General features: G+C 30.8%; 3 protein-coding genes across 7 annotated transcripts; 2 read left to right on the top strand and 1 right to left on the bottom strand.

Moving 5' to 3' along the window:
• Positions 1-654: 654 nt before the first annotated feature.
• On the top strand, positions 655-13,762 carry Bma-tom-1 (the record flags this gene model as incomplete). Of its 4 annotated transcripts, none has more annotated exons than XM_043080004.1 (25): positions 655-768; positions 1,438-1,617; positions 2,137-2,196; positions 2,444-2,619; positions 3,306-3,426; positions 3,524-3,697; positions 3,775-3,826; positions 3,922-4,123; positions 4,422-4,569; positions 4,650-4,717; positions 4,980-5,217; positions 5,381-5,584; positions 5,687-5,783; positions 6,323-6,459; positions 7,283-7,808; positions 10,060-10,176; positions 10,441-10,554; positions 10,684-10,799; positions 11,026-11,145; positions 11,311-11,406; positions 11,828-11,967; positions 12,292-12,355; positions 12,744-12,909; positions 13,039-13,175; positions 13,625-13,762. In XM_043080004.1, the coding sequence occupies 25 exons, from the start codon at positions 655-657 to the stop codon at positions 13,760-13,762; spliced, it is 3,705 nt and encodes a 1,234-aa protein (XP_042935938.1). The 4 variants fall into 4 exon arrangements, with proteins under 4 accessions (XP_042935938.1, XP_001893368.2, XP_042935939.1 ...); XM_001893333.2 differs by having other exon boundaries at positions 10,684-10,781; XM_043080005.1 differs by lacking the exon at positions 7,283-7,808 and adding an exon at positions 8,593-8,752.
• A 1,912-nt stretch (positions 13,763-15,674) lies between these two features.
• Bma-rpl-14 (60S ribosomal protein L14, putative) lies at positions 15,675-16,797 on the top strand (the record flags this gene model as incomplete). The annotated part of the gene is made up of 3 exons (XM_001893336.2): positions 15,675-15,779; positions 16,158-16,352; positions 16,666-16,797. 3 exons carry the CDS (start codon positions 15,675-15,677, stop codon positions 16,795-16,797), a joined length of 432 nt encoding a protein of 143 aa, XP_001893371.2.
• Positions 16,798-18,170: 1,373 nt separating this feature from the next.
• Positions 18,171-21,570, bottom strand: Bm3711 (the record flags this gene model as incomplete). 2 transcript variants are annotated; one of them, XM_001893337.2, is made up of 8 exons in its annotated part: positions 18,171-18,259; positions 18,332-18,419; positions 18,529-18,675; positions 18,751-18,831; positions 19,118-19,250; positions 19,722-19,804; positions 20,803-20,918; positions 21,336-21,570. In XM_001893337.2, the coding sequence occupies 8 exons, from the start codon at positions 21,568-21,570 to the stop codon at positions 18,171-18,173; spliced, it is 972 nt and encodes a 323-aa protein (XP_001893372.1). The 2 variants fall into 2 exon arrangements, with proteins under 2 accessions (XP_001893372.1, XP_042935940.1); XM_043080006.1 differs by lacking the exon at positions 19,722-19,804 and adding an exon at positions 20,410-20,492.
• Positions 21,571-22,219: the final 649 nt, after the last annotated feature.

Here is a 22,219-nt window from a genome sequence, read left to right on the forward strand (position 1 = left end):
GTATACTTTTTTTGTAAATAAATAGATTGAATTAATTGTTGGGATATAAGTTTAAATCAATTAAAATAAAACGAAAAGCAATCACTAACAAGAATAAATGATAAGTTAGCTATATGCAAAATGAATGCGCACAAACATTTATGTATTATCTCGTTAAACTAGAACTATAAATTATTAAACTTTGATATTTAATTGATGGAGAATAAAATAAATTATTTCCATTGATACGAAAGATATAAATGTATGGTGTGTTGTTATTTATTTCACTTCACATGTTTACTTTCTTTATTTTGTTCATCAAGTCAATGTTCATTTTGTGTATTGCATGTATATATGATTTATTTAATCGTTAGATTCATTACCATTTCAAGTGCAAATTTCTATTTTTTTCTTTTCAGATTTAATCCAAATGAAGAAACTTTATGATTATTAATTGCATTTATATTTGTTTATAAACTAAGAATCATTAATTAGACAATACCGATGAAACAGCATCAGCAACTAGAACGAATTCTGATATTTTCTGTTGCATTCTGCTTCAAATTATTACTATTTAATCATATTTTTGCTGTAACAATAAACAAATTGTTGGAATAGCAACAGTATTACAAAAAACGGAAAAAATTAAGCGGAAAGATAAACGGTGAAGAATCAATGGATCGTGCCAAAAAACGTTTAGCATCAGCGCTGGATGGTTTCAGGAGTCAACATAAATCGGAAATGGAACTAGAAGAGAAGATAACTGCTGAAGATGTTTGTTTGACAGGAGTAAGTGATATGTAATAAATCTTTCTGTATTTATTGAAATATCCCTAGAGGAGAGAGCGGTATTTGTTTGGGTATCATCAAAGAAAAAATAGCATTTTAATTCTTTATATATTATTGGAAAGAGAAAGAGAAAAGAAAGCGCAACTAAATGATGCTGTTATTTATTTGAGTATTCATTAAGGATTGATGACTTTGGTTGGGAATATACTGGAATCATCCATATTTTAAAGTATGAATAGAAATTAATCAACAAATTTATCAATTTTCTTTTTTTGTAATAAATGTAACTTTTTTCAAAGACTAAAGAATTTACAATGTTAAAATATTTTCAAACGATTTTGGTATATATAGGATTAGTTTTGCAAAATTATTTTTTGTTTTAAATTGATGTTTTAGAATCATCGAAGTAAAAAACGATTAAAAAAAGCAACTAATTACTGTCCAATCATTTCTAGTAATACAGATGATCCAACAAACTTTCGAAATCAAAATGATAATTATTGAAAGCATTTTTTGGCATCATTACTATTGTAAGATTAAATTTTCAAAAGTGTGAAATTTAAATTGATAAAGAAACGAGAAAAAAAATGAAAATTAGTGATTGAGATATTACTTTGAGCTTTTTGGAATACTATGTTCAAAAATTTAGATCTATTGGGATATTTTCAGATCGTAAGGCATGGATTTCCAGACGACCCACGATGTATGGCTTATGATGTCGTACAACGATTGCTAGCCATAGGCACTGGCCATGGAATAATCAGAGTTATCGGAGATGTTGGAGTGGATTATTGTTTGAAGCATGAATCAGACGCTGCTGTACTTCATATACAATTCTTGACCAATGAAGTATGTTTTGTTATTTTTTCTGTCATCTTTCTGAATTTTAAATCTTTGATGATCAAAATATGGAATTATTAGAAGCTTTTTATCAAATTCAAGTCACTTTAATGAAAAAAAAATCTAAACTATTTGGACTGTTTGGATTTTTTTTTCCTGCTGATCTCATATAGGTGGTAGATTTTCAGGATTATTATCCTTTCTTGTTGGGTTTTACATTTAACTCTTATTAAAAACTTTTTTTTTTCTCAAATATTTGTTTTAAATTAATAATACGAAAGGAATAATTAAGCGAATATTAATTTGAAAGACCTAAGCTTGTTTAACTAACACTGTTATAATTTGAGATGTAAAACGCACAATTTCTTATTTCTTTTAATAATGTAAAGAATAACGATATGTCAATAAATGTAAATAAGCAGCATATGAAAGTGGGAATTGAAACAAAGTGAAAGCGAAAAAAAGGGATTTAAAGTAATAGCAAAAAGAAGATTCAACGATGAATGAAAAAGCAGTCTTTGTTTTTAGGGAGCACTAGTTACTGCATGCCGTGATGACCTGATACATTTGTGGAACTTTCGGCAAAAGGTAACGAAGGCATTAATTCCAAAAAATATTGATGTATTTATTTTATAGGGATTCGCTGAAACATTAACAAAAAATTTAGAATAGTTGGAAGCTTTTATCAAAATATAAAATTGGAAAAACTTTTCTTTGTTGTATATTTGATAATCGTGTTTTCTATTTTAAAATCCAATAACTTGTAGCAAATTTCAATTCAATGAAGAATGATTTTGAGTCTGATATGACATTTTTTTATCAGTGACTTATTCAGGTACCAGTGATATTGCACAGTATACAGTTAACGAAGGAGCAAATTACCTGTATCAGCCACTCTTTCCAAAGTAAATGGCTTTATTTGGGGACCGAACGTGGTAATGTATATTTTGTTAAAATAGCCACATTTACCTTATCTAGTTACGCTATCAACTGGAACAAGGCCATTGATTTGTAAGTTTATCTTTTTTTTCTTATTTCTTTTTATTTCGCTTTTGCAAAACAGGTTTAAGAATCTTTATACATTGTTAAATTTGTTGGAAATTTTTGTTGAATTTTAAAATAAGCAGTAGAGAATAAAACAACTTCTGATTAAAACACCGATTTTGGTTAAATATTAAATGACTCTGCTTATCAGCATTTTTTTTTTTTTTCTACATAAGAACATCATGATACTTCGAAATCAAGCAGGTACCAATATTTCTATCCTACAGTATCATAAAGTGCTGTTGAAGTTTTATTTTTAATAAATGTTTTGATCATAATCCTCATCATGCGTAACCATCAATCTTTTATATGTCCTTTAAATTGATTCTCTTTCCTTACTATAGACTTAGCAAGCATCTCGCATACATTCATGTAGATTTTTTTTTTTTTGTTTTTCAAGAAAAGGAACTTGCAGTAGTGAAAAATATTTCCTATAGCGACGATCTTTCAGAATAAGTTCATGTTATTGTATTACTTGTGAAATTTTAGTTAATGAAATATTCATTATTCCTATTTGTAGCTCTCAGTACATTCAATTACTAGAATGCATGCTTTGAGTTAATCATCTGAGGAAATGGATGATATACTTTCCATTGATTTGAAAGTTTTACTTCCACTTGAATGACTATGTACTTCGTTCTGTCATATTTCAGAGGTGTTCGTACTCATCCTGGTGGTGTAAAAGCTATTTCTACCTGCCCCACCGAACTTTCTAAATTATTGATTCTATATGAAAAAGGGAGTATTGTATTATGGAACCTTCAAACGAAAGAAGTAATCGACTGCTTTGAAAATTAATTTTTATTGAACTATCCATATTTTTGATCAATATTAGAAGAAAATCATTTTTGATCACTAACGTCTCTTCTAGGTGGAGAGATTCATATCTGATCATCCAGCTCGTTGTTTTGCATGGCATCATGATGGCCGACAGTTTATGTGTGGTACAGCTGATGGATGCTTGTTGGTTTGGAATATTCGAAAGCCCGGAGAATATATACAAAAATTGCAACCTCATGGACAGAAGTGTAATTCTATTAATCAGGTCTTTCTTCACGTGAATTTGTATGATTATTTCTTTATATATATTTTGCAATGACTTAACCTATTTACAAATTTCAGGTTGATTGGAGGCATTCAGCAGATGGAGAACAGTTAATTATTTTTGGTGGTGGTTAGTATTTTAATGAAAAACATTGATTTCTTATTATCTTTTACAAAACTTATTCAAAACTTTCATTCAGCTAATTAAGAATTCAAAATTTTTAGGCATGTCACAGGAAGATGGCGTATTTTCCTCTTTAACCATAATGAGAGCATCAAAATCGATTACAGTTTTGGAATTAGACCATCCTTTGATAACCTTTACACCTCTGAATTCTTCACCTTATAGCAGTGTATCACAGCAACCTTCTAGTGTTGCAGTACTAATGAAGAATGATTTGCTTGTTATCGATCTAACTATTCCAGGGTGATTTTATTCATTTGATTTATAAAATGATTTTAGGGTAAAATGTTAAGTTTTAAAATGTTAACTTTAGTCTATTATAGATTTTTTTTTCTCCTTAAAATCTTGAAGTTTAAGTATCAAGACGCAAATCTAAAACGCTTAAAATAAAATGTCTCCAGTTATAAGTATGAGGTTCATATGGTAGATCAAAATTCCTTCATAACGGAATCCTTTGTAACGTTTAAATTTTTCAACTCAGGAAGGTGACATGTTATTGCTATTCTTAAATTTGGTTATTGTTACAAGCAGTTAATTTTAGCTATCCTTGCCATGAAAATGTTACTCCTATGGATATTCATGAATCACGGGTACGATGTATATGTTATTTTTCCAATTGTCCTCTTGATTTACTTGGTGCCCTAGCACTTGTTGGTTCGAAACAGCGGCGTCAAGGATTTAGTGATAAGGTTTATTCATTTTTTTCCGAACTCAAGTTTTTATGCCTTAGCTTTTCTTAAATTTGAAGTTGCGAAATTGGATTTTTCAGCCATGGCCGATCACAGGTGGAAGTGGACGAGATTGTGCAATGGGTCATCAAGAATTATTACTTACGGGGTAATTGTTCAGATGTGTTTATGCAAATGATTGGAGAAAAGAAATCGTTGTTGCGGTTTCAGTAATCCTAATTACAGTAGCAGATTTTTAACGTGTGGCAGGCATGGTGTAGTTCTGTTTGAATTTGATGAATGGAATGTGTAACATATTATGTTTTATCTCGGAATTTAGTAATTAAATTATTTCACTCAGGAAAAAAATCTTTTGTTATGCAGAACTGTTGATGGTAGGTATAATTCATTTGTGTTTCCACTTGTTATAGCCATGAAGACGGATCTATAAAATTCTGGCAAGCATCGGGTGAGCATCTTCAAATCTTGTACAAATTAAAAAGTGGGCGACATTTCGAACGAAATGATGGATTGGAATCTCATGAAGCATCACATGCTGTTACGATGATTGAATTATGTTTGGATTCACGATTGCTGCTAGTTGCCGCACAAAGTGGACAGTTGACACTATTTCGTTTTGTAAAAACTGAGAACGCTCATGAAATTACTGTAAGGCATCAGGATTTTTAAAACTTGAATGAGTTATATTATAAGATGAAAATATATTTTCCAGTTTGATTTGTTATGATGTAGAGCTTCTATAGTTCTTTCTGGCTATTTATGAAATTAAACCCTTAATGTTTCTGATAAATTTATTTCCATACTCTTTCAGGTAATTAATATTCCATCTACATTTTCTTTTTTATCGGGTAATGTGGAATCGAATAAAACATCTCCAAAGAGAGAATTAAGAAGGCAGGGAACGGCAATCTCAGTGGAATCAAATAGTACAGATACCAGTGAAGGTAGCACAAATGATGGTTATTTTCCATTGAAAGTGAAAGGTGGAGTGCTCAGAAGACTTGCAGGGTATCAGGTAATTATGGATATATATATATATATATATATATATATATATGTATATATATTTTTAGGGTTGCCTTGTATCATTGAACTTTTAATAAAATATAAGTTTTAGCCAGATTTGGTATGCATGGTTCCGTGGAGGAATGCGTCACAACCGGAGACAATTACAGCAGTTGCTCTCAATTCAGCATACGGCATTATTGCACTTGGTTTGGATTTTTATTTCTGTTTTTATAAAAAAAAGGATTCCACTACATGTAGAATTCTTTTTATTACGTGGACGGTTTATGGAAGTCTTTAGAAATTGTGTAATTAAATTCCTGCCTTTTCTAATGTATTTTTTGAGCTCCACTGGGAATAGTTGCTTGAATTTTCTCTCTTCCTGTGTAAAAATCAGAAGATTTGTTTGCTGGGTAAACCCAAAAATAAACATAACTATATGTTAAACATATAGCGCAATTCTAAAGACATACTGAACTGAATTATTTTATTGCTATAGTAAGTTTTTAAAATTTGAATAATTTAACAAACTAATCCTGTTAAAAATTCGAAGCAGTTCATTCTTTATTTTTGTCATCAAAAGTATTGTTTTCCAGCTTGTGAGGAAAATAGCTTGCTATATGTCAAGTTGGTGGATAGAGTTCAAAAATAATTTAATTTGTATTCAAGATATGTTGATTGTTTTGAAACCTCTTGTTCAGAAATATTTCATCCATATACAAAGCATTCATCAATCTCAATATTTCAGGCACATCATCAAGTTTAACTCTGATTGATTTGGTGCAGTATATCATAATATGTTCGTGGTCACTCGCTGATCTATACATGCAGCAGCATTCAACACCAATATTGCTTAGTCAAAACAGCAATTCAAGCCAATATGATGTTTGTATTTCGATATTTTTGGAGTTCTGGTTTGAAGTTCCTGGTTAGAAGAATAACTTTTGTGAAACTTGGAAATAAGAACATAAGTCAAAATAGGGCATAAATTCATTTAATAAATCATAAAATAACATATTGACACTTAATTAAATATCAAGGATTGGGCTGATGAGTTTGAGTTAGTTTATTAGCAGTTGTGAAGATATTTTTAATTCAAAATATAATTCTTTATGAATGAAATTAGGAAGTACAAAAAGGCAAATAGCAAATAAGTAATTAAAGTGTTGCAATTTTTTTTCCTTTTCCTCCTTCTTTGATTAGTTTATTGATTCATAAGTACTGTTTATTGCTATAGTATTTGTTCTTGTTTTTTGTTGTCCTTGTTCATGTTCCGCATTTCTCATTTGCTTGCACATTACTGCAGCATTCTTTTGATATTCAATTTAGTGTATTTGAACTTATATGTAAAAATATCTAAAGTAAATAGATGGCCTGATAGCAAGTAAGTTAGCTTATATACCGACCATGATGTAAGTTGTTTCGTAGTTAGTATGAATAGATGAGCTAGTATATTAATATATTAAGATGTTAATAATTAATGCAATATATATATATATATATATATATTTAATATGCTAAAAATGTGCATCATAACTCCCAGCAGAAAGCTAAGAGCTGTGTCACTTCTGAGATATATATAGTATTTAGAAAATATCAGGCCATTTTTTTTTCTGTGTTTTCGCTTAAATATGTTCAAAATACACTTGTTATGGAGTTTTTTTGTGTTTGCATGCCTTTTTTGTCACGTTTGATCACGTATTTTCAGCCATTTGTCATATCATCGCAGCAACAAGAAACTTCCACAACAAATGTATCTTTGGAAATGGATACCATATATTCAGGAGATATTTCAGCTAAATGTGCTACGCCAAAAGGAGCTAAAACTACATCGCCGATACAATTGCGACCTTCCAATAAATTGTCGCATCGTCGAAAGCTTTTCAAACATATGACGTTAGGCAAAACATTTCTTAGTCGGACAGCAGATGGAAATGAAAAAATGAAAACAATGGAAACAATAACAACAGAAAACAAGGAAACATTTACATGCAAACATACCTCGCCGCACAATTTAGATCACAAAAAACGTTTTCAATTGGAAAGTACATCTGTGCGAAGCAATGAAATCTTAAGAGCGGAAGATTCGGAAGGAGTTCGGGAGGTTGATGTAAACTGTTTGATAGACAAACTTCGTGTCAGAAGAAAAACTTTTATTCGATCATCAACGATACACACGTCAACAGCCTCTGATGAACAGTTCAAATCAATGTCGGGTTCGAAAATAACATTAGGTAAGAAATCAGCATGCATACCCTATTTTTCGCTTTTCATTTTAATGCTTTGAACACAAAGTTTTAACAGAGTGAGTGTTTTTTTTTTTCAAATACAAAATTTCAAACGGAGTATACTGGTGAGTTCAAAAACTGCATTTTCATTTGCTGCACTCGCACTCATCCCTAAGTCAGTAAGCGTCCGAGTTCATTATGCTTCGATTCCATTACAATGTATATAAAGAAATGAGTCAAGTGTGTATCTCACGAAAGCTTGCATTGTTTTGCTATGCATATTTTATCAAGTTAATTTGCTTAAATAAAGCAATAATATTTTACACTGCTAGTACTTAACAGAAAGACCAGGTTAGTTAGGACCAAGTTACCAAGTTATTCGACATTTTTCAAATTGATGGAATATTCTCAAATGAGAACGAATAACAATTCTGAGTTGTGTTATCTTTCTGCTTATGTACTACTCCGTTCTCCTATGTTTGTCAGTTTATTTGTTTAACCAATGTTTTCCTTGAACCATTGTGTTTTTTTTTTTTTGTTTTGTTTTCCTACTGTAGTATATGTAATATTGATTATTCTTACAACTATATAGTAGTAACTGGTAGATTAACTGTACTAGTAATAATAAATTTCGAATAGTATATATCTGCAAACATTTCTTACGAAGCCAAACTAAACTTAATATTTTCATTAGTTCTTAAGATGAACTTTTTTTTGTAAACTAAAATTTGAAAACCTGTGAAACTTTGGCTGAAAAAAATTTTTAAATTGGTTGATATGGTAGCTTCAGTATGGAATGGATACGAGGCGTAGTATGGATTCGCCACCAATTATTGTCAATAGCAAATCGATGTTACGTGGTAATGCGGAAAATTCACGTCTACGTTCGGATAGGCGGCCGCAATTGTTAAAATCACAATCTATTATTGATTCAGGCTGTGAAATTAATGGTACTTGTTTTTGTTTTCTGACATCTCTTTCATTTTGTATAATTCTCACATTTTTTTTTGAATCAACGAAAATAAAATCAGAAGATTAAAGTCTCTTCACGTTAATCTTTTTTCTGCTTTGCCTCCTTTTTTTTGCAACATAGATTTGTTGAAGCTTCTGAAATAATCATATGAAGATACTACACAAAATTGTAAAGAATTAGGGTCGTCGAAGTGCTTGAAACTGGCCTATAGCATTTTTATTACAGAAAGAACTAACACTGTATTTAATATTAAATTGAGTTATTACAGATGATGGAACTAAACATTTATATGAGTTTCTCATCACAAGTTATTGTTTTAAAGATTAGTTGTTTAAAGGGGTAATACATCTGATCCAACAATTTCTTGTACTGTATATTATTCTTTACATTGCCTAATCATTGATTTATAAAAACGTTTTAGGATTTCAAATAAGCCAATATTTTAGAAATTTCAAATGTGTTTCTAAAAATCTTGAACACTTTTGCTTAAATAATTCTAAACTTTTTTTGAGTAGGTTATTCTTTATTCATTATTTTTGTTGCAGAATTCTTTTAAAGGAATTTAAAAATGTTCACATAAATATTGAATATGTTGCAATGAATCGACAAAAAAATTGGTTTTAGATTGAGTGGTAATTACTGAAAACTGATTTATTATAATTTGATTGTAGACAGTCTTTTTGTTTCATTCCTGTAATTCAGTTTATTAATATGTCTTTTTTTGTATGAGATCAAATATTAGTTTAAAATATGTCTTAACTGTAAGATTGAATATTGGGAAGTTAATGCAAATAGTAGTAATACAAATGAATGTAGTTGGAAGAAGGTTGTGAAAATAGAGAAGTGGGCTTTGGGAATCTAATGTTTTTGTATGGTTTATGTTTATTTAAATTTAATCCTTCTTATATCCCCAGCTTTCTTTCGGAGACTTTCTAAGTCTTCTTTCAAATTTGAGGATTTTCAATACATGTTTTGATAAGAATTACCTGAGCAGCTGAGACATTGAGCAAGGATGCACAAATAGAAGTCGAACTGTGATAATTGTTGTATACTACTTCTCATTATTATTATTCTTTTCGTTTTTGTTTTTTCATTTTTCAATGCTGTAGGAAATTTATATACATGAATGTTTCCGTATGGAGTAATCTTGTTTTTATTCTTGGTTCCATTGTGACGTATGAAGTTAAGTCAAGCTGGTAACAAAAATTTGCTTGAAATTGAATTGAAAGATGGAATTTTTATTGTAAAGATTCGTATTTGTGAATGAATTTTAACAGATTTCAGATTCAACAATAACGAAGAGAACTTCAGTAGATGAGAGTCCATCAAGCACTAACAAGATGTTTTTTTCGGAAAGTGTGACATCGCTTACATTTATTCAGTCATTTGTCAAAAAAAGAGGTTAGTCTTTAGGCTGATACTATTGAATTAGATGTTATATCCTTTAGCATATTTAAAAATTAATTAATGGTTATTGACACTACTTTTAATTGCTGTCATTAGTAGATCAATTTCTATCTCGTAAAAGTTTGAAACTGTTCGGGTTTTGTTTTCAATGAAGTAAGCGTACTTAGGAAAATCTGCATCAGCTATTAAAGTGTTTCGTGTACCTGGTGTTTTGAATTTTGAAAAATTTCAAAAGTACAATTCTTTTAAGAGCTTTAGATCCTCGAGCACATTTGTGCCTTTGGGTTGGTACTTCTGCGAGCACATGTATTATCTATCATTTGTTACTTCCGACTGATCGTCAAAACTCAACAGTCTCCGTGGCTCATAGCGGTTTGTTCTTTCAATATTCTTTCGTAGTACTGGAAATAAATTTTATTTGATCGGTTCAATATTGTAGCAATATGCTTGCGCTTGTAAATAAAGCTGTTTTACATTAAACTTCTGGGTTATTTTTGTTAGGTTCAATAGTTCAGACGCGAGGACGTATGCTGTATACAACGCTAATGGATCGAAATTTTTGTTTATTAGAGGGAGCAGCAGAAAGTTATCATGAAAAGGTGATTGCGAAACCCAAAGTCAGTTTCAAATGTATATAATGCATGATTCTTAAGCCGTAAATATTTCCAGAATTTTTGTTGTAAACTATTTTTTCCAAAAATCCTGTGAGTAGTGACTTCATAATCGTTTCATAATCTGACAAAGTGGAGTTGGGAGGAGGATTTTATGTCATTCATTTATTCATTGTTAGAACTGTAAAATATGCATTGCCAACAAACAAAAAAAATTAGAGTTTTGTTTCAGGAAGATGATCGGAATCATTCAGAAGAAAATAACTTTCCGAATAAAGTTCTTACAAAACTGAGTCTTTCACCAACTTGTTCAAACGCGACAGAATACTCCCGAGAGGATGACTTTCTACAGGTAAATGATGATCCGAGAATTATTTGGTCTTGGTACTCATGAATTTGTAGTTCAGTTATTAAATATTTCATTTACAAAAATATTTCATTTTTTTGGTGTTTTTCTTTTTGGTATTTTCGTCATTTTACTTGTAAATTGCTTTCATTCTAATTTTAATTATTTCAGTTTGCTGTTTTGGTTTCTGAAGATGAAGTACATACCGTTGCATTGCCAAATTTCAATTCTTTGTTTTTATACCGTCCGGAATTCCCATTCGTTAAGGTTAATTTTCTAATGCACACTTAAAAATATCGGAGTCTCTAGAGCTCTCTTATCATTAAACCCTTGCTTACAAGATTATCTATTGGGGAATATGAACGATGCTTAGTGTCAACGCATAACCAACGCATAACGGAAATATTTCCTCAAGGTCTCTGCAAACCAAAATCGACTTATTAATCATGTGAAACCAACAAAAAATATAATTTATTAAATAACGAAAAAAAAAAAACGGCAATAAAAAACAAAAAATATAAAGGAAAAAATTAACAAATCAAGTGGTCAGACTAGAACAATGCAATAGTGCAGTCATTATGCAGAAGTTTATACCCTATCACAGACTTATGCAGTGCGAAATAATTAAACATTTCTATATTTAACATTTGTGAGAAATATCCACAATGTTCCATCAGTAATATTTCAGGCACGAGCAACACACGTTCATGGTTATCCCGTGCTAATGTTATTGAATGGTGCGGGGCAAATTGTTATATTAAGTCTTCCGAGTTTGAGGCTTCTTCTTTGCTCAAATCTCTTCCGACATTCTGTTGATTACGATGACCCGTAAATTTTTCTTTTGTCAATTTTCCTTTTTGCTAATGGCTATTGTTTTTTTACAAAATCAGTAATTTCAAATTATGTAAAGGAAAAGGGACCAAGATCAGGAACATGAAAGACAGAAAATCAAAATCACATTCGTTTTCTGCAACTTTGCTATTTATTCCGAGAAAGAGAAGCAGAACTTCTTTTTTTTTTTTTTTTTTTGCCAAGCTACTTGAAATTATGCAAATTTCACTCTTTGTGAGTTGTCATCGTTTTACATTTTAATAAAAACAGTTATGAAAAAAATTATTTTTGAATGTTTTCGCAGATCTGGTCCTGTTTCAGTATTTGTTTCAAGACGTCCTTTGCTGAACATGGGTTGGGTATGTATACCATAACGCCATCAGAGGTAAGAAATCAGTTGAAATAATTAGTGCTACTTGTTGATTAGTTATTGTCAATAGTCAGTAAGTGTAAAATGGAGTATTATTAGCGAAGACAAGCGCTTTATCTCTCCTCTCATTCTTTTTCTTTATTTTGAGGAAAATTGTCCTATTACTTAATTGAGCTGAAGTATAAAAATGAGAGAGAGAAAGAAAAGAGAAGGTAGGAGCTAAAATGAGTGGTCCAGGACGAAAACGTCCGTGATCGTTTATGCGTACATGCTCACAGGTTGACTAAATTTAAGATGCGTTATATATACATATTTTTTTGTAGAGCGTTAGCGTTTTGTGTCTTTTTATAATCAAAATTTGCTTATATAGAATCCATATAGTGTTGCATTTCAAATATTTCAGATCCAAAAATTCACTATTTGCTCGGAATTAGCAAGCCAAGTGCAGGAATCAGCTGGCGAGTTGTTCGTGCCTGTTGATATGCCTGAGCCACCAAAAAGTTCATTTTTGAAAGGAATGTCAACCTTATTTGCCAGTCAAAAAGACAGCTTCGATTTGGATTCTATATGTAATTTCCAGTTTTTCACTGTCTTTCTTTATTATTTCTTAATTGATTTCGTACTATGTTTTCTGATTTGCTTAATTTTTCTACTCATTTCATATTTTTTGGATGTTTTGAAAATTCAAAAAATTTCAGTTCTTGACAAAAATTCCAACTCTGTGCCCGGCAGTAGTATGCGTTCTATTGCAAAAACAATACCTGGTCCATCAAGTATGGAACAAGCTACAGCACGAGGAGCATCGGCGGGTCAAGCTGCAAATATGGCTTTACAAGTAAGTATTTATCATAAAGAAATTATCGCTGAAATGTTCAAAAAAATAAGCTGTTTTTGTGTTTTGTTTAATGATCTTGAATGGTAAGTTTTAGAAGCATTATGCGTTTTTGCAAAAGACTTCTGGAATTAAAAACGTATTAAGGCACATCTTCTTCCATGTTTCATCATTTTCCGGATGAAGTAGGGATGTCTCCCACACGAGACAATTTCCTAATGGTGTTGATAATAATATCAATTTTCAGTAAGATATAGGTTCTAGATGTCATAGCTTTTACCAAAACGAAGATATCTAGTATAGATCGGTTGTTTGCAATCATCTTTATGCAAAAATTAAAGGAAGCAGTTTAAATGCTTCCATCTTGAGCATTTTTTAGAGTTTTTCGTTTTTCACTCTTCCTTTTTATGGGATGGGTTGATTGCATGCTTGCAATTTCCCAAAATTTTCAGGCCTTACATGAACGTGCGGAAAAGCTGAACGTAACTGTAGATGCAACGGAACGACTTAAAGAAAATGCAATGACTCTTTCGCAACGAACAGGAAAGCTAGTGGAAAAGTATGAAAAGAAGAAATGGTATAATTTCTAGATATTTCAGGCTAGAGCTTCTTGAAATTCAGTGTTAATCATTGTTCGAAACTAGTCATTTTGTAATTTCATTCAATATTTCTTTTTTATGAAATATTTCTTTTCATGCATTTCTGTATTCAGTTTGATATTTTTAGTATCTGTTTCCAGTTACAGGGTTTCTTTTTTCTTGCTTTATTCGTAATTAGCTTTTACTCTTTCGGAACATATAGTGCTGCCAGTGTTTCAGCTTATAACGTTCCCGTAATCTTCACATTAATTTTACACTTTGCACACAATTTCATGTAGACTTAAGTGTTACAAGACATAAGTGAATAATTTCATGTATTCGGTTGTCTCTGTATTACTTTCTTTTCAAGTATTTAATTTTGGTAATTTACTTTTTTCAAGAATTTTGTGGAAATTCCTTACAGCAATCTGTTCATAATACATTCTCACATTTAGAATTTATTTCACTTTATTTAATAGTTACCGCTAGCGCTGTGATGTTTCTCATATCAGAAATCGGTTTCCTTTGTATTTAGTAGTGTTTATTTCGCTATTTCCAATATAAATTATTTTCTAAAGATTAGATCATATCAAGCATCAATTTCATCTCAGGCAGCAGATCTTAGCAAAGTTGTATTCTGTCATTCAAAGAGGAAATGAAATTGCTCGAAAAATTGAATTTTTTTCTTTCTTTTCATATAGTCTGGATGGTTCTCAATATATTATAAGGCCTCTTTATAGATGATCAGTCAAAATTAAAGTGCTCCCAAGTGAAGCTTCGAATTGAAAATCAAGTTCGAAACTACATAACTCATAATGTATCTCCAAAATTTGGACTATGATAATTTCTAAGATATACCAATATAATTTAAAGTAGTTTAGTGAATTAAGTAGAGCAAAGAATAATGGGATCTAATTGGAAATGAGTTGAAATAAATCACCTTATCAATTTCATATCGGTGAATTTCCTCAATGATCGAGTGTTGTAGTTCTAGGTAAATTTAATATTTACTAGTTAAAGATTGTACGATAATTCATGTAATAAATCCTTGTAAATTGTAATCTATGTGGTTGTGTTTGGTTTTATATTTATATCTTTCCATTTTTTTCCTCTCCTAATGCTATAAATATTTTGTCTTTTTTTTTTTGAAACTATTGTGAATAAATTTTCTTGAAACAATCGTTTGACTTCTAACAGTTTGCTTTCATCCATTGTGATACTTCTTGGTGTGTAATGGGTCATTTAATGTATTCTAACTCCTTGATTTTTTTTTTTAAACACAACTTGACTTTGGTTTTAATATATAATATGTGATTGACAATAATACGACATATTCGATCTTTGAAATGTAAGACAACATTGTCTCCGGTTTGACGTCATTTACATTTCCCTTTCTGGACAACTGCATTAGTTTAAAAAATAATTTAAGCGATATAATATGACATTTATGAAGTATGGCATATCACTAACTCTTTCTCTTACATCAAACTCTCCACCTCACACTTTAATTTTAATGGTATTCCACATAAAGCAATAACTTTACATGGCTTAAGATTTCAATAGGTGCGACTTTTTTGACCTGCTTGACCTATGGTACATAATTGGAATATGATTTTAAACTGTCTTCTCAATCACCTACGGCAGATGAGTACTGTCAAGCAAATAGGGTGCTCGAGATTTTAATTTTTTCACATAGCGTGCAGTCCGAGTCGCCTAGAGATTATTTGGTTTATTAGAGAGAATGCAGCGGGTAGGGAGGTTGGGGTTATATAGGACGGGATGGAGGTTCGCAGCTATAATTCAGTAGGGTTTTTGAGAGAGCGGTCATTATCTTTATACAGATCATATGAATATATTAGGGAAAATATTCAAATTGTCAATTTTTATATATAATAATTAGTGTTTCTTGCAAGGTTAATCAAAGATGGTGTACAAACGAATGGTAGAAATAGGCCGTGTGGTGTTCGTTGCGAAAGGTGATGACGATGGAAAATTGGCGGCTATTGTTGATGTTGTTGATGGGAATAGAGTTGGTTTTCTTTTTACTTTTTATTACCCGAATCTTTTATTCTATAACAGGCTTAATTCACGTCGTAGATCCGTGTTTGACATATCATTCGGCTATCATGAATTCTCTTAAGTTATGCAGCATGTGTTTACCATGTTAGTCATTGATATGATTAATCGGTGTAATCATTGATATGATTAATCGGTGTGGTCATTGATATGATTAATCTGTGTGGTGTGTCGAAATTATTTTGTAGCAAAAGTCTGTATTTTTTAAACCTAATTTTTGTTTGGGGGATTTAACCAATGTTGGAGGAGATATGAAGCAAAATAATAGCCACATCAAAGTTATTAGGAGAGTACAAAAAGTTATGATGTTTGATGTTATACAAATGCTCAGGCCTTGGTTGATGGACCATCTACGGGGGTTAAGCGTTCGGTTCGTAATTTCAAAGACCTTCATTTGACAAAGTTTCGTATACCACTGAGACATGGGATGCGCACAAAAAATGTCAAAAAGGCATTTGATGAAGCGAAAATCAGCGAGAAATGGGCAGAAACTTTATGGGCGCAAAAGCTTGCTAAAAAAGAAATTGTAAGTGTTTTTCACTGAAGTTTTTTTTTTTTTTTTTTTTATTATTTTGCTGATGACTGGCTGTGATTTCCAGCGTGACAGTTTTATACAACAGATGATTAATGTTTGTGTCTGACATTTTATTTTTGGAGAAACGAGTAGAAATGATGCCGTTTATTTTATATAAAAATATATGACATGATCATTTCAACTACCCTATAAGATCATTTGCAAAAATCCCAACCTGTTGGTTGATTAATATATATAAGTTGGAAATTTCGATGAAATATCACCTTACTGTGATATTTTGTGAAATGTTTTTTTTGCTTTTTAGAAAGCAAAGATGACTGATTTTGATCGGTTCAAACTGATGCGCGCAAAGCAGCTGCGAAATAGGTTGGTGCGTTTGCAGTTAGCGAAACTGCGCAAGACAAGGAAGACCGGAAAACCGACTAAAGAGAAATAAGCGAAAAATGTTTACTCTTCACGTTGGCTTTTGTTTGTTAATTTTAATGAAACTATTGTTTGCGATTTCAGCAAATGTATAAAAATTGGTTTGCTGAACAAAAAATATTTTTAACCTGTTCGAGATTTAAGTTGCACTGGTATTTTTCTTTCAACGTTGGGAGACCAGCATAATGTACCGTAGAATCAAGTTTGGATTGCCTTGTCCGAAAGTAATGTTTCCTATATTATTTGGGAGTGTAATAAATTATATCGGTTTTTTTTTTCAATATAACTTTAATATGCTACTAAAAAGAAGCGGTAATCAAAGGCTTGTCATATATTGTTGTTTGAATCACAACGCTAAGTGTTGCAGAATAATGCAAAATGGTAGTGTTCGAAGGAATCATTGCAATTTTAAGTAGATGTGAAGATTAAATTAAGAGTTCAGTCCTGAAAATTCGGTAAAAGACATACTTCCATAGGTGATACATTTACGAACCATATTTAACTGCATCAAAAACCGTTGCCTGGTGAATAGTGTCCAGATATTACGTGGATAGATCCATACCATTAATAATACTGGGATGATGAGCTCTTCTAGCTGACTTTAATAGCGTAGTAACAAATAAAATTGAGGACTGAGATATCTGACGAGAACTCGACTATCAGATATTGAAGTTCAAATTGTAGACTGACATCACTCTAACATTTCTAAGATTTATTAATGATTTTGTTTTTGCACATTTCCCACGTTTTATGTTTTTCAAATTTCTTAAGCAAATTTCTAATTACGCAAAGCAAAAAACATTTGCAAGAACGATACATCACACTTTTAGTATCTACATAAGTGGTAATCAGTACCAGTAGCTAAAATTCAATTGTACTTATGAATTGTGTTCCTAAATTCAATGTCCAAGCGATACTGTATTCAAAGGAACGCAACATGAATAATAAGTAAATTCAAGAATCGAACAAAATCTGTAGTTTGCAACAAATTCATCAGTAAAATATGTGCTATGCGAAGAACAGAGATTACAACAACCAGATGATAAAGGAAGCGAATTAAATTTTTGTTGTACTTACATCACCGGTACAACTAATTCTACATTTTTTTGTAATTTTATTATGGTGATAAGGATTCACTGATGTTGTAATTCTCGGAATATAGAAAAGATATCACAGCGTTCTTGAAATGTAAGGAAGAAAGTTTAACTTCAAACTCTATTATTCTTCAATAGCTACTACTAACAAATAAAAGTTTAGTTTTATCTGTGAATGACATCGGCCAAATTTATTGCTCCCTGAATTCAAATTCAACTTAGATTATCCAAACTTGAGCTTCATGCTTTGGAACGAATTGTGCGCAAAAATGGATATTCATTGTCAGGATTTCTAATTGGCCTTTAAATCTTCGGCAGCACTTTTCAAGGCAGTTTCAAAGATGGGTACATGCAAGAAAAGAGACGTCTCCAAACATGGATCTGCAATCATATGAGAACTACAAAAAATACTCTTCCATTTTTAAATTCCTGAATTCATAGTAGTTAACTTACCAGTCAAATGTTGAACCCAATTTTTAAGCAAACACTTCATCTTTTCTTCTGATAAGCCATCATATTGCAAACGTCGTAGATAAAACTGCTAAAATATGATCTAACAGAAGAATCAATAATTGGCACCATGATAACACATATACGACAAAAAGTTTCGAGCTGAAAAAAATCCTAAAAAATCAAAAACTTTCTCTTACCTCATGTAACTGCTGCTCATTCATCATATCGATCACAGTATCTTCTTTTAACAAACGATCCAAATGTCGAAGTATTTCTGCCCGATCATGAAGTCCGCGAACACCGGCAGTAAGGAAACTTACTCGATGAAGCCTTGATAAGTGGTACTAAAAATTATACAATAAGTTCAACTTGAAAAAAAAAGAAACTTTTTCTCACATTTGCCACTACAAACTTATTACCAAGTGTCCAAGCGAATAAGTATTCATTTCCGGCAACTCCAGTTTCTTGAGTTCTTTCAGTGGTGTTTGCACATTAACGTCCTATAAAATTGTTTCTTTCTATTATGTAGAAGACAATAAGGTTAAAAAAAGCAGTATTTCTAGGGAAGTAAATAAGGATGAAATTTCGAAAAAAAAAAAGTTCATCATTTAAAAGTTTAGGTAAATAAGAAAATGAAGCAAAGGACATAATTTCAGCCACGAAAATTACTGTGATCTAAAAACATACAAAATATTGGAAAAATTGTAATCTACATAAGTAACATATAATTCCTACAATTTTGTTTTTCGTATCATGAAACCAACTTTACAAACCAAACTAACACACCAATTTTTGAAGATATTTTCGTAGTGGATCAAAATGCATTTGTGCTGTACGTTTTAAACTTATCGACCAAAATCTTTTTCGCTGATCAATCGTCCAAAAATGTCGAGTTAAGACAAGTCGAGGAAAAAACACCCTTCAAACAAACCAACTGTATAAACAAGATAATCAAACAAATCAAAAACAAGTTTGGAATAAAATTTACTAAAATAAATCCAAAATCTAAGTCAGTGTAATTCTTATAATTCATGCATCTATTAAATTAATTAACAAATAGAGAAAATTAAATAGTGTGTAAATAATATTATACGTTATAGAAAAGGTGAAAATTCAGTAACATGCACTTTGAAACATCACATAATTCTATAAGCACCGCCAATTTATTAATGCTCATTTACCAACAATGAGATGCATTTTATGCTTTACAAATTAGCGAAAAATTTCGAATCCATCAAGCATGAATAATAAGTTTACAAGTAAATATTTGCCTGAGTATGAATAAATATAGAAATATAAAAAAAATATTTGGTAAGGAAGCATATGTGAGAACGAATATGATGAGAAAGTGAAGTACATCAAAACTAAATTTGAAAAGAAGAAAGCTTACACGGCTAATGCGAAAATATAAACGGTGAGTGGCAGTGGTATAAAGATGACAATAACTGCCAATTTCAGTAATTCTTCTTTAGTCTAAAACAAAGATTGTGGAAATCTTCAAGCTTCTGAAAGGAATGAAATTACAAAACTTTTTCATCTGATCCTAAAAATTATTAAAAGCAATCTAAAAATTGGAAGTAATGTTAAGCGAACATATATTAGGGCAATGCATAAGAAAGAAAGGATCGTTAAATGATGTAAAAAATGAGTACATTGAAACCGACAAACGGATGGATTGCGAAACAATTTTTGTATAAATAGTAATAATAGAGTACTAAATTACCTCCATTAAACTTACCTAGAACTATGTACAGTTCCACCCTAAGAATAACTCTTACAATCTCTCAAATGCTTATGATAATTAGAAGTTTTAGCTGGCCTATCGGCATTTTACAGATTTACAATAGAAAAAAAGACCAAGCATGTGAACAATCCGAAATCCGGTGCAGCATGTTCATTTGCCGTAAAAATGGCAAAATTTTGTTATTTCCAAGCAAAACTCAAATAAAAACATAAATTAGAATAAAAGACACACACACACACACACCAGCGTAAGGAAGAAAAAAAAAGCAAATACCTGCTATGATCCTTAAAATCAAGAAAATTTCAAAAAATTGAGAAAAAGGCAACAAACTCACAACATCACGCAGAGACTCTCGCCCACTACCGGTATTTGAAGTAGCATTAATAGTGTGATTATATGCGTAATTTCCGAAGGACACTGAATTTTTTAGAAATGCAATTAAATGAATTCCATTCAGAATATATTTGACTGTAAATCCATTTTCTAATTCTATTAATAATATTCGTTAGTGAGCATCTAACGTTAAGAAATGAAATGTTTTTACTTCACTCCATTGAAGATATTATGATATACTACTGGTGGCACCTTACGCAAACAATATCTATCACAGGTTATCTCAGACTTTTCATGGTTAAATTAGTTAATTTCATTTCACAGCGAAGAGTACACTGCACATGCTGTCTTTGTTTTCACATTTCATATTAATAAGCAAGCAAAAATGATGGACCTGGAGAAGAATTTTCAATTCAGATTGTTTAAGCTCCGATATCTGTCGTGTTTTAGTTCTTAGATCTTTCTTCAATCGATAATATATCTTTATATCTGACCAGCACCATTTACATCCTAAAAGAAAAGAAAAAGCAAATCTGCAAGACGTTATGAAAAGGAAAATATAGGGAAAAAGAAGTTTCATTAAGGAACTATTGAGAAAGTAAGCATTTATTTCTAAATGACTGACAAATACTAAGATTCAACTTCTGATTATGAAATTCTAAGCCAAACTGTGATAATTACCTACAAAAAAAAAAAAAAAAAAAAAAAAAAAAAAGAAAAAGTTTTGCAAACGTTATCCAAATATTACCATATAAAGGATTAATTATGTAGTTTTGTTAAAAGCAAAAGTACCAATAAGCTAACTTATTTTTCCTCCTTTTAGCAGACTAATTTAATATTGTTAGAAAAACAATTTACTGTAATTTATTTTCCCTCACAACATTAATTAAAAAAAATGCCATAGAAAAGAAGAGAAAAAATTTATACCACTGATGACCATTCTGTGAACAGCATAAACTTTAGGATATCGCCGTGATAAGAATGATTCATACCGTTCCATCAATCCTCTTGATTCATTATTAGCCATTGAACTTAAACGGCTACTAATTAAATTATTATTTATCACCCATAATCTGGGCGTCTCACTATTTTTTAATCGTAAGCCTAATAGCATCAATCTGGAACCTGCAACTGACGATTGAATATTCCGTATTATTAACATTGAGTTAACCAAGCAACCTGTAAACAAAAATAAAGAATTGAAAAAAAAAAAAAAAAAAACTATTTAAATGGTTGGCAAATAGTCAGTAATCATCAAATTAGATCGATAATAGCATGATAATACAACAATGTTAACAAATTTCTTTATTAACTTTATTAATCATTAACAAATATCCATAATTTTCTAAATTAATGTTCTAATTATTATTCCGCATCTGTTCGCTTACATTGTTAGTTAATAAAGAATACACTGAAAGAATAAAATGATACCGCCAAACAACGAAAACAGAAACAATTTTAATATTCAAACAAATAAAGAAAGAAGTGAAACACCCGCACCAACAAGTAACGAAATAGGTTCACAATAAGTTGTAAATTTAAAAATGAGAAAGCTTAGCTTATTTAAAGTATTTAGGGCACAGACATCTCCTAATTAATAATTAATCTAATTATAGCAGTACGCTGTAAATATTTTAATCACGATTATCTAATAACTATCTTAATATTAATAATATCTTGCGAAGGTACATATTGATCTTTAACCTTGTGATAATATCTTTCTTTATTTTGGATAGTAGCTGTAAAATCTTCGTCTTGTATTGGTCGAAAATAAATTAGATCCGTGGAAGGATATTTAAGTAATAATTAAT

Source organism: Brugia malayi (genome assembly GCF_000002995.4).
Source record: "Brugia malayi strain FR3 genome assembly, contig: Bm_v4_Chr3_scaffold_001, whole genome shotgun sequence".
NCBI classification, from domain to species: domain Eukaryota; kingdom Metazoa; phylum Nematoda; class Chromadorea; order Rhabditida; family Onchocercidae; genus Brugia; species Brugia malayi.